At 38.6% G+C, this 13,178-nt stretch overlaps 1 protein-coding gene across 5 annotated transcripts in view; it reads left to right on the top strand.

Annotated features, from left to right (window-relative positions):
- Window positions 1-13,178, top strand: part of ACACA (acetyl-CoA carboxylase alpha) — a 229,585-nt gene that overhangs the window by 115,523 nt on the left and 100,884 nt on the right. For all 5 annotated transcript variants that reach the window (XM_037070311.1, XM_037070313.1, XM_037070309.1 and 2 more), the window contains 4 exons: window positions 6,556-6,597; window positions 7,619-7,834; window positions 8,602-8,757; window positions 11,148-11,351. In XM_037070311.1, coding sequence (XP_036926206.1) covers window positions 6,556-6,597; window positions 7,619-7,834; window positions 8,602-8,757; window positions 11,148-11,351 — 618 coding nt within the window. The remainder of the gene's footprint in view (window positions 1-6,555; window positions 6,598-7,618; window positions 7,835-8,601; window positions 8,758-11,147; window positions 11,352-13,178) is intronic.

Raw genomic sequence — 13,178 nt, forward strand, 5'->3', positions numbered from 1 at the left:
CAGGAGCAGGAAATAAATAAAAATTGAGCAGTAAGTTTCTTGTTCTCCCATTTAACTGAATTACCTGTTAGTATTTATGAGATTAAAGAGCCTGGTATCTGAGCTATGCTACATCCATATGATCGTGCCCAGTAGGGTGACAGCACTGAGGCCCAAAATCCAGTTTGCAGTCAAGATGTTACTCTGTAAAGTGAATGACTGTGGTCAAAATGTATCTTTAAAATTTTATTCTAATGTAGCCAAGGCTCCAGAGGATATTAGGAAGTCTTAATTTTCCTGATAAGAGTTTTGTTTTGTTTTGTTTTGTCTTAGCAATTAAGATAATTAAGTTAGTTTTCAAGCCCTAATCATTTGCAATCATGAAGGTAGCATTTGGAATTCTGAAAAGGACTTTCTAAACTCAAGGACCGAAGTATAGTTGCTTTTATTACCTTTTTGTTTATTAGGTCTTTAGCACTTGGCATTTTATTTTCCTTCTCATGGTTAACCTTGTTGGTCTGGTCCAGTGGTTTTCAACCTTTTTTATCTCGTGGCACACAAAAACTAATTACTAAAATTCTGTGGCACACCAAAAAATAAATTCTTTGCCAGTCTGACCAAATATAGTTGTAATTTTGATTCACACTGGATGGCTCTTATGTTGGCTGTTGTTATTTTTTAATTTGGCAATCTAAGGGAAAAGAGGTCAGTGCCCCTGACTAAATAGTCAGGTAGTGCAGGTTTTAAAAATTATCTTGGCACACCAGTGTGCCACGGCATACCGGTTGAAAATCGCTGGCCTAGTCTCCAGAGAAACGAGAGATCCTACCCTGCAAACTAAAAAGCTAAGATTTCCTGAAATGCTTTAGGAAATGTTGCTGACTGCACAACTCCCCTGTGTTATTGATGTCAGGAAACCAAGCAGAGGGCAGATATGCATCAATCAATAACTTCAGATAGGAGACTGGAGGCAGTGAAGAAGTATTAGGAGCTTAAAGGGAACCCTGGGGCTTTAGGAAGAAAAATCCAGAGCTTAGAGAATAAAATTGATACTTGAGGATAGAATATGAGAGCCTGTGAATAAGTACAGGCTGGTGGTGCTGATCATAGCTCAGGTAGACATGCCAGAGCCAGGCCTTAGGTTTGGGAATAGTATTGGACTAGGTTCTTAAGCATTAATGTGAGTTTTCTCTTCTTCCTGACTTTGAGACCTTATATTATTTGGGGGAATAATACTGAATTTATAAAATTATTTTTCTTTTTCCCAATGGTTCAGATAGTCTTTATTTCTATAGTACATGAACTGGTTTCCTAAAATAAACATTACCTGGTAAATTAAAACTCTGACAACATTTTTAAAAAGCCAGAGTAATGAATTCTCATGGGCATTTTTAATATTTTTAAAGATTTTATTTATTTTTTAAAGGGATGGGGAGGGAAGGGGAAAGAGAAGGAGGGAAACATCAGTGTGTGGTTGCCTCTCATGTGGCCCCTACTGGGGACCTGGCCTGCAACCCAGGCATGTGCCCTAGACTGGGAATTGAACTGGTGACCCTTTGGTTCACAGGCCCACACTCAGTCTACAGAGCTACACCAGCCAGGGCACTCATAGGCATTTTTTGTATGTGTTTTATAAAAAGCCTCATCTTATCTCTGAATCTGTTATGTCCAGCGTATGTCTACAGCTTTAAAACACTTTTTTCTCCTTATCCTAATATCTCTAGGTTTAGGTTGATTAGGGACATGTACAGGCAAAATCTGCTAGGGAATGAGCCCAGCAGTGGCTCTTCCTGGGAATCACAGTCCAGTTCCTATTTATAGTGACATCAAGTGGGAAATCAGTTATACTATCAAGTGATGTGATTTATCATGAGTGTAGGGAAGGTTGCTTTAGGACTTAGAGAAATTAAGGTTTGGGTGTAGACTGGATTTTCTCTGCAGCATTGAATGGCAGAGGAGTTGGGTTATTTTTATATTAGGCCCCTTAGAAATGATTAGTGGTTATACAGGGGCCAAGGGCAACTATTACTGAATTCCATCTAGGATCTGCAATAGCCAGGACACCTTGGCAGGAGTTGTACAATGTGCAGGCTCACTGTCATGGTACTGCTCTCAGTCCCACTGCTGTGGTAGCTTTCCATTCCTGAAGGATACACAGCCTCTGTCATGTCATCTGGTGTGTGCTTGCCCCATAGTTGGTGTCGTGTGAAAAAGAGGAAGCTTTCCATGAGTGTTAGAGATGAATCCCTTGATCTCTCTGGCTGCTTGGTAATCCACTGTGATGTACACAGTCTCCTCTGTTCTGTACTGTGACACCCCTGTATTATCGAACAGGAGAGAGAATGTGTGTACATGAGGGGACAAGGAGAGGAGGAAGGTTACCAAGTCTGGTTCAAGAACATTGGCTGGTGTGGAATGGAGCAGCTGTGCAATTACAAAGTCATCTCAGACTGCTTCAGAACCAGAACAAGGCAAAAGAGGGCCAGAGTAGAGGTTCCTAGAGAGTGTGCATTGTTAGGTATTTATTCAGATGCTAGCGAAAGCTATAAATAAGCATTTTCAAAACTTCATTGTTTAATATCCACAGTGCCCCTGGAGTGTCTGCTGCTACTTTAGTCTCAACTCTATATGGAGCCTGTTCTGAGTTAGCAATATTTACCAACATTAAGGATGCTTAGTGTCGGGTCTGTTTCCGTAACCATCTCATTAACTCAAAGTACCTGTAATAGGATTTGAGCAACTGCTTGACATTGATATATAAACAAAAAATTTTGAGGAAAACTGAGCCTATTCCTGTAAATATCTTCTTCATATTAAAAAAAATGAAGCCTTGAAGGCAAAAGAACAGGCTCTTTGAATTTCTGCAGGTATATAAGCTGCAGTTCTCTGCTTTCATGTAGTACTAATTCTCTGATAGTTTTACTCACATTTCAGGTTGCAAAAGGTGCAGCAGAAGGTGCTATTTAATTGAAATATAAGTATTGTACTTTTTGAAGCTTTCCATATTGTTTCAGCCACGTTTTTTTTAAAGATACTAAAATGCACACTTTTAGGATTTCATCTTACCCTTTGCCACCTAAACAAAAGCATTAGGTCCAAAAACTATGGTGAGATTCTGAATCAGTTTTGCATCTGGTAAGTTTCCTTTTGACTTTCGTTTGTATGATTTCTTCAGACTTTTAAAATTGTGTTATAAATCATCTAGGAATACTTCTACTTTTACTGATTTTATGTGAATGACTCCCACTTTAAAATTAAATGCTTTAGAAGAAAGAGCCCACTAATGAAAACACTAGTCATGGTTAGTAGCTAATTTCTTTAAAATTTTTTTGATATGTCAGTTATTTCTCAATAAATATGAAAAAATTGGTAGTTTTGTTTGCTGGTGGATCAACTATTAGTTTTTCAGAAGGTTTGGGTTTTTGTTTTAATTACAGTCTATATAATTAGTTCTCAGCATGTTGAGGTAAAAGAGAATTGTGCCAGCAAGCTTTCAATTTCTTCATCTCATTAGGTTTTTAACACGATTATTAGTATCATAATCAGCTATGATGTTTTCTGTTGCAGGTTTTCACATTCTCTGATTTGCAGGGTGTCTTGATTGGCTAATTTAGGCAAATTATTTTGATTGTCTTGATGATGGTTGGCTGATTAGAACACAGCAGGAGTATAATTTCTTCCTGAGAAATGTTGCATTCTTTTGTTTTTTGGTACCAGAACACTTAGAGGGTTTTTCTTTGTGTACATTCAATTATGATATTTGCCCACAACACTAGTAGAATGCCTGGAAAGCAATTACATTAGTGATAGAATAAGCATGAATGCTGTTTGTGGAAAAAACTGGCGTATGAGGATGAGGTAGGACGGAGGAATTTGCTAAAACTACAGGATCAGACTTTTGAATTTCTTCCTTTATGTGTTTCTGTGATTTGTTCTGAGTGCCAAGAGAGATGGCTTTCTGTCGGTCCTCAGACTTGAAGAATTGTTCATTAATCCTGCTTCCCATTACACAGAAGTTCTTACCATCTCCTGTGCTTATTGCTCCCTGCTGAAATTAAGGACTTTACTACCGAGCTAAAAATTTACTCAAAAGTTAAAAAACATTTGCTGATGCCCTGGCTGGTGTAGCTCAGTGGATTGAGTGTGGGCTGGGAACCAAAGGGTCACCAGTTCACTTTCCAATCAGGGCACATGCCTGGGTTGTGGGCCAGATCCCCAGTTGGGCGCATGTGAGAGGCAACCACATATTGATGTTTCTCTCCTTCTCTTTCTCCTTCCCTTCTCTCTAAAAATAAATAAATAAAATCTTTAAAAAAAAAACCAAAACGTTTGCTGATAACATCTCATAACACCTTCTTCTGGCTACCTTTAATGAAAGTTGTTTTCCTGATTGGTGGTCTTTTCCCACCTCTAACAAGAATTAGTCAGTCTCGGCCCTGGCTGGCGTAGCTCAGTGGATTGAGCGCGGGCCTGCGAACCAGACGATCGCGGTTCGATTTCCAGTCAGGGCACATGCCTGGGTTGCAGGCCAGTTCCTTGCAGGCTAACTACCAGCAGGGGACGCACAAAAGGCAACCGTACATTGATGTTTCTCTCCCTCTCTCCTTCCCCTCTGAAGATAAATAAATAAATAAAATCTTTAAAAAAAAAACCAAAACGTTTGCTGATAACATCTCATAACACCTTCTTCTGGCTACCTTTAATGAAAGTTGTTTTCCTGATTGGTGGTCTTTTCCCACCTCTAACAAGAATTAGTCAGTCTCTTTCATTATTTATAGTGAAGACATTTCTATTTAAATTATTTGTTTTTCATCCCTTTCAGTTACCACAAATTTTCTTAGTTGATTTAAATAGTAAAGAAGTGGTGTTTGGTTGCTGTTGTTATGTTTTTGAAGGAAAATGATACTGGTCCTGCACTTGTACACAGTTGAGTAAATGATGTACTAAATGAGTTTCTTAATTAATTAATTGTTAAGGCAGAATGGAAGTGTGTGTGCTTAAAAGATTGTTATCACTGTCCTTGCCTTTCAGAAAATTTCATGAGAGAATTTTGTTACCCTTTTATTTTTGACTTGTATTACCTTCGTTAATAATACTCTGAAAGCCATACCTTTCAAGAATGAAACAAAATAAGACTGTAAAGCCCTGAGCATGTGACATTGCAGCTGAACATCTTCCTGCCTAACCGTGAAGTCATCCCAATGCTCTTTACTGTCATTTGGGGGAGTTAGAGAATTATTTAGAATGAAAACATCATAATAAAAGATCAGAGCTGTGTAAAGTCTACTTTCAAAGGGCTTTTAAGGACCCAAGCCTGGACAAGGGGTTTCCCATGCTGGTAAACAATCTCCAAGAAGCCTGTTAAAATTGTACAGTTAAAATGCAAGGAAATTGTAAGAAGATTTATTAACTGTGCAAGTTAAGGTGTGTGTGAGATATAATAGCCATGGAAAATATTCAAGAAGTTTTCAAGTCAATTCAAGAACCACAGGAGATGAAAGGGCATGTAGAGACCCAAGTTCATATTCCAATCCTAGGCATATCACTTGGTCATGGCTGCCATAGTTGTAAAATGGGTACTCGCCTTGAGAAGTTGTTGAAAGCAGTTGAGGGGACAACCCATGAGAGTGCCTGCCACCCAGAAGGCTTTCATTTTAGTTCATGTTTCTGTCATGGTTCCTGAAGCTCATTGAGGGACATTTATGCAGCTAGTCCTGGTCTCTCTGCCTTGTACCAATAAGTGTTTGATTATATTGCACTCATAATGAAGATGCCTAATGAAACCTCCTATAGAGGCAAATAGTAATGACTTGATTCCAACATCACCAGTAGAGCTTCCCATCCGAGAAACAGGGGTATTTGGTGTTAATAAGTTAAATTTCAGAAACTAATGGACTCTGCTAATTGAATTCATCTTTGTTAATTAATAAGGTTCTAGTAAATTGGTTGCTTTCTTTCGTAATGCCCCTGAAAAAGAGCAGTAAGATCAAATGACTCCAAGTTCACTGGTTCCACCCCATTCTTTCCTCTGCATAGAGTGGTAGTGACCAAAGTAACGTCTTGTACTTTTCTTTGTCTTGAGATGTTATTGTTTAAACCCTTGAAATTATTGACTTGAGAGTGAATGAAGAAAAATACATGAATTGGGATTCTGTGCTTTCTGGCTAGTTTACACTTTAAGAATTTCTTCGGGGGAAACTTGGGAAATCAGTCCAGTAACTATTGCAGTGCTGAAGCTTCAGGGTATGTTGGTTTCATTTACCAGATTGTACCAAGAGCAACACCCAAGAAAGCTTTTTTTATTTTTACTTGGGAGATGAAAAATACTAATTTTTTTTCTAGGAGAGGGTTAATAGTGACATCAAGTTAATAGTGTGGTGATTCTCAAATTTGGAAGGGAGATCAAAGTGATAGTTGCCCAGAGGATCATCTGTATTCCCTGGGCTAAGCTTCAGTAAGGAGCGTGTTTTCTAGGAAACTGTCTTCTAGCTGCTTGAGTGCTTCTGTTCTACGTGTTGATCCCTAAAGAGCCGTATCTATGAAGGACTGATACATTTTCCCCTTCTTTTTACACAGAGAGAATTCCCTAAATTTTTCACATTCCGAGCAAGGGATAAGGTAAGAACTGATGCTTTCCTTTTTTTTTTACCCCCTTACATGCCCAAGAGTGGCTTATCTTTGCCATGTACTCTTCTGCCATTTTTCCCTCTAATTGGGTTTGTGCTCCTCTTTGCCTTACGTGTGTCTTAGAACAAAAGAAGACTCCTTTCTGACAAAGTTTGGTTTAGGAAACCATCAAATGTCCTGACCTACCCAAAGAAAGCAATCGTTTTCGAAGTCATCCTTTGTTTTAGGATGAGCCTATGATGTGTTATTAAAGGACTGTTTTACTTAGTAGGATTATTCTCATCACCTACAATTTCCTTATATTCAGGTCTTGTTTATGTGCATTCGTTTTTCAATTTTAAAGTACAGAACTTTGGACCATGTCGGTTTCTTCTTGTTACCAGTTTATATTTTTGGCTCTCTCCTTTCACCAACTGACACGTACTCTAGAAAAACAATTTAGTTTCAGCAAAATGTACAGTAAGTGTAAATGCAACTCTTTAAAAAGATATATATGATTACATATCAGTGGATATGGTATGTTCCAAAGCCAAATATCTCGATTTTAAAAAAGTATATGATGTCTATTTTTTGTGTATTTACTATGTCCTTTGTACTGTGCCAGAACTGATAAGCATTTTAGAGTAGCTGGGTAAATCTAAAACATTGGTACATTGGTATGTGAAGTAGTTGTTAATGTGAAACAGTTTGTAGTTAATTGTAAAAAAAAAATTATAAACATATTAAATGCTACAGGAGTTCTGAGGGAATTGATGTTTTTTGTTTGTTTTTAATGGGGAGCATCACCACTTGTGAAAGCATAAATGATGAAAGCTTGGGAAGTAAATAGATTCTTTAGTGCCTAATCTTACGTAAGTTACAGCATTATCCTTGTGTATAGCTCATTTCTGTGGTTCATTAGCACATCATAGCTTATGTTTTTATTTTTAAGCATCTCTTTTACATACACATTCATAATAGAATTTTGTAACCATCTCTTATGGACTGTTTTTTCTCCAATTCTCGTGCTCAGTTTGAAGAGGATCGTATCTATCGTCACTTGGAGCCTGCCCTTGCCTTCCAGTTAGAGCTGAACCGGATGAGAAATTTTGACCTTACTGCCATTCCATGTGCTAATCACAAGATGCACCTGTATCTTGGGGCAGCCAAAGTGGAAGTGGGCACAGAAGTGACAGACTATAGGTTTTTTGTCCGTGCAATCATCAGACATTCTGATCTGGTCACCAAGGTGGGTGCTGCACTTCAACGCAAAGTTATCTCCGAGGGAAGGGACAGAGGAAGAGTCATGGTTCAAAATTAGTGTTTTGGTTTTTGAATCAAAGCTCTTGTTCCTTTTCATTTCACTCTCTAAGAACCAGCAGAAGTCTGAGAGTCATTTCTCTCACAGAAGTAAATATTCTGTGTAATAAAGAGCTTTTTGTTTTTTCATTTGAATTTTCTTGGTAATGGAAGCATGATAACACACACTTAAGAAAAGGAAAAGCATGCCAACAGAAAAACCACAGAGGGCGCTAGGTGATGATAGAGGATAAAGAGAAAAGTTAGAAGTGACCCCTTTAAACCTGTCTAGAAGCAGGGTGGTTTCTGCCCATAGCAAGCTGCTCTCTGGTGTGTTAGTTATTACTACATCCCATAGCCATAACCTTTCTTCAACTTCCCCTTTCTAAACAGATTTTTTTCCCCAGACTGCTCTGTTTGGCATATGTGAGATGTAACCCTTTTGGGGTTCCAGCTCTGGGGATGTCCAACGATTCCACCTATTGGAAAGAAATGATACATTAGCACTCCTTCCAGGAAGGGCTGCTGGGATTCTGAATCTGACCCCCTGCCCCTGTTGCCTATGATTATTGGGCTGATTAGGGAGAAAGGTGGAGGGTATCTGTAGCAGGTGCCTTATGATTCATGACATAGCACTTCGTAAGTAATTGTAGTAGTCACTTCTTTATTGCCTCTTTTAAAACACATTAATGTTGAATGTGATTTCTTTCTGCGTAGGAAGCTTCTTTTGAATATCTGCAAAATGAAGGGGAACGGCTGCTCCTGGAAGCCATGGATGAGTTGGAAGTTGCTTTTAATAATACAAATGTCCGTACTGACTGCAACCACATCTTCCTCAACTTTGTGCCTACAGTCATCATGGACCCATCAAAGGTACATTTCTCCATTGCTTCTTTGCCAGGACTAGCAAACACAAGCAGGAAGATTCATTTATATTAATCCACACTTGGACCTGGGCACAGGTACTTTTGAGTACCTGGGCACAGGTACTCAACCAGGCTCAACTGGTTGAGCCTGTGATCTTTAAAGTATGCTGAATGCTCATAAGACTAGGTGTCTGGGATGGTGTCAGAAATTTGCTATCACCATCAAAAGCAGACTTCAAAACTGAAGGTGGTATGATTTATCTTGCTGGTCATTTATAAGCATTACAAAAAGTAAAACCTCTTTCTCTGTTGGTACCTGTATAATGACCCTTGCTCTGATAGCAGTCCTATCTTACATAATTACCTGGGATTTCTCATCTAGAATAGTTAACTTTGCTATTATTGGGCATTTTGGCCAAATTACTGCCTCTTTGTACTAAATGTTACTTACCTGATGACTTTAGGGACATAATGTACCTTCCTGAAATGTCTAACCTCTTTCTCCATAGGGAAGGAATTTGGCTGAAAGGAATTTCACATGTATTATGTATGTTTTCTTCCCTGAGGCTGTGTTCTAAAATGTATTCGGTATAATTTGAGGAAGGAAAAGAAATCAATTCTGTACTTGACCTTTTTATTCCACGTGTAATAAAGATAGGCTTCTCTCTGTTTCTGATGCCCCTGACTTCTTTCTATTATGTTGTAGAATCCAGATAGGAGAACCAGTATATATCCTTTTCTCAAGATCAGGTGTAGGTATGGACTTTTGCATTTTGAACTTAGGATCTAAGACCCGAGACATCTTTTTCTACTTTTTTTCTTCAAGACTCCAAGGTACTGATCAGTTGCTTTAGAATGTCAGGGAAGGCAAGGATGGAGCAACTCATTGAGTATCAAGTCTAATCATGTAGTTTAAGCAAAGGTTCTCCTAGGCACTCTGGGACTGATTAAGCTGAAAGACTTAAAACATGGCCTGGACACTATATAATTATATAACTGCATGCACACATGCACATACACACACGCACAGAGTCCAGCCTAAGTAACTCCTGCTTGAGTGTGGTTGGCAGGGTAATAATATGGGTGTAATAACTTATAGTTTTAATTGGAACATTTCACCTAAAATGTCATATGGTGTGCTTGAGTGTGTGATATTTTATGTTACAGAAATATACACTTATGATTTTGTAATAAAAAGGGACATTATTTGTGCCAGACCCTGATGTGTGTGTGTGTATATATATTCTAAAGTTAGCCTACCATTTCTCATTAAGTTTTTGGTGTCAGCCTCTTTGTTCTTCTCTAAACCCCATGGCTTCTAATCATAGATAGTTGTCAATTTCCTATATAGAGAGATTGTTGACTTTGGTTCCCATAAGAAAAGAATGGGTAGATAGCTCTTGGTTAACAAGCAAGTGTGAAAATAGAGACATTAACTCCTTGAAACCCATTTTAACCTAAAATTCTGTGGTACAGAAATAAATCACAAGGGCGGCACGTACTTCTGGAAAACCATAAGAGAAGGATAGGTATAAGATATATTTTTGAGATTTTCTAAGTTGAGAAAGCATTTTAGAAAGATACTTCACTTAAGAAACATTAATTTTGAGGAGTATGTTCTAGCTTCCTGCAGCTGTGTTGGAAAAAATGTTTTTGCTTTAGCGTGCCAAAAAGGAGAAATCACATCTAAAGTTATTTGGTTAAAATAACTCACCTGAAACCTAGAATCACTAAGCTGCCTTGGTGTAAAGCTTAGAAAGACTAGAAAGCATCTGCTTCATATATTTAAATTCCAGTTGGACTTGACAATGATCAAGCTTCAAAGCTTTGTTTAGAGAGAGAACATTCTAACACCACCTACAAATTGCCTATCTTTAATTTGTACAATTTACCAAGAGACATATATTATAAAGTTTAATAAAAATATATAGAAAAAAGCTCATGGTGGTAATTGCTATGTTGATTTAAGGTCCTGTAAGTGCAATGAAACAGAGTTACCATGCATATAAATGCTACTTAATAGCTGTTTAACTAGAGATTTTATTCTTACTTGGGGCTTTCTCTTAAATCCCATGGCTTTTAATTTTAGATACTGCAGATCTTTGATATAGAATATGAATATAATTGGAAAAGGGAAAGGAGTTGCATGCATTTGGGTGTTGTGAGCCATAGAAAACCACTCATATGACAGGCCAGCGTTAAATGGTCCCTGACTTGCTCTAAGGAAGAGTAGGGTTGGGGAGAAATGATATGACTTTCTGTAAGAAATACAGGTAGTACACATCCCAAGAAAACAGCATCTTTCTCCATTCCTCCTTTCCTGACGATGGGCAGACCTGAAACAGGTCCTAGTTACAAGGTATTTAAGTGTTTTGGTTGGTGATGTGTGTGTGGCAGATCGAGGAATCTGTGCGGAGCATGGTAATGCGCTACGGAAGTCGGCTGTGGAAATTACGCGTCCTCCAGGCAGAACTGAAAATCAACATTCGCCTGACACCAACTGGAAAAGCAATTCCCATTCGCCTCTTCCTGACGAACGAGTCTGGCTATTACTTGGACATCAGCCTGTACAAAGAAGTGACCGACTCCAGGACAGCACAGGTACAGTCGTCAAACAGAAGGCAAACTTCAAGGTCTCCTCAAAGTTTTTATTTGGTCCTACAGATTAAGGCACTTGCACTTGTTGTAGACCACCCAAACCCCTTAATCCTGTTGGTTTACCTAGAGAGGTTGTCCTCCGTCAGCTCAGTGATTGCATGAATTTGAAAAACTTCCATCACCTTGTAAGATGAGTGTGTATTGCTAATCATGGGTGTTACAAAACCTTCAACCTTGGGTCATATATTGGTGAGCCCCAACAGATGCCAAGTGAGCTTAATTCCAGAGGTAATTGTGTTAAGTTAGGGTTCTTTCTTAGAAGGCTCTTTAGCTACTTGAGCAGTCTTGTCTTTTCTGACCTGATTTGTCCTTCTTCCTGTTTTCAGCCTAGTTAGACCACTCACTGGCAAGTAAGGAAAGGAGAATTGTTAAAATATGTCACCAACTTCCATCCTAAAGAAGGAAAATTTCAGCCCTGGGTGGTGTAGCTCAGTGGATTGAGCACGGGCCTGTAAAGCAAAGGGTTGCTAGTTCAATTCCCAGTCAGGGCACATGCCTGGGTTGTAGGTCAGGTCCCAGTGGGGGACACATGAGAGGCAACCACACATTGATGTTTCTATCCCACTCTTTCTCCTTCTCATCCCCTCTCTCTAAAAATAAATAAATAAAATATTTTTTTTGAAAAAGGAAAATTTTCTTTTTTTGTTTGTTTTTAAATATATTTTATTGATTATGCTATTATAGTTGTCCCATTTCCCATCCTTCATTCCCCTCCACCCTGCACACCCCCTCCCACCCATGTTTCCCCTGTTTAGTTCATGTCCATGTGTCATAAGTTCTTTAGTTTCTACATTTCCCACACTACTCCTGCCCTCCCTCTGTCTATTTTCTCCTCACCATCTATGCTACTTATTCTCTGTACCTTTTCCCCCTCTCTCCTCCTCCTACTCCCCTGTTGCTAACCCTCCATGTGATCTCCATTTCTGTGGTTCTCTTCCTGTTCTAGTTGTTTGCTTAGTTTGTTTTTGTTTTAGGCATGGTTGTTGATAATTGTGAATTTGCTGTCATTTCACTATATATGTTTTTTATCTTCTTTTTCTTAGATAAGTCCCTTTAACATTTCATAAAATAAGGGCTTGGTGGTGATGAACTCCTTGAACTTGACCTTATCTGAGAAGCACTTTATCTGCCCTTCCATTCTAAATGAAAGTTTTGCTGGATAGAGCAATCTTGGATGTAGGTCCTTGTCTGTTCATGACTTGGAATACTTTCCAGCCCCTTCATGCCTGTAAGGTCTCTTTTGAGAAATCAGCTGACAGTCTGATGGGAACTCCTTTGTAGGAAACTATCTTCTTATCTCTTGCTGCTTCTAGGATTCTGTCCTTCATTTTAATCTTAGGTAATGTAATTATGATGTGCCTTGGTGTGTTTCTCTTTGGGTCTAACTTCTTTGGGACTTTCTGAGCTTCCTGGATTTCCTGGAAGTCTATTTCCCTTGCCAGATTGGGGAAGTTCTCCTTTATTATTTATTCAAATAATTTTCCACTTGTTGCTGTTCCTCTTCCCTTTCTGGTACCCCTATAATTCGGATGTTGGAACGTTTAAAGATGTCCTGGAGGATCCTAAGCCTCTCCTCATTTTTTGGAATTTTTGTTTCTTCATTCTTTTCTGTTTGGTTGTTTCTTTCTTCCTTCTGGTCCACTGATATCAAGGTCCACCATTAATATCAACATAATAGTTTGAGCAATATCAAGCAGTGATTTTAAACATATTTACCAATTGTTTTTCCATTTATATACATTACCTTTCCTTCAAAGAGTTCAGAGTGTT

Source organism: Sturnira hondurensis, unplaced genomic scaffold, assembly GCF_014824575.4.
Source record: "Sturnira hondurensis isolate 20B ecotype Veracruz unplaced genomic scaffold, ASM1482457v3 Scaffold0018728, whole genome shotgun sequence".
Taxonomy (NCBI): Eukaryota; Metazoa; Chordata; class Mammalia; order Chiroptera; family Phyllostomidae; genus Sturnira; species Sturnira hondurensis.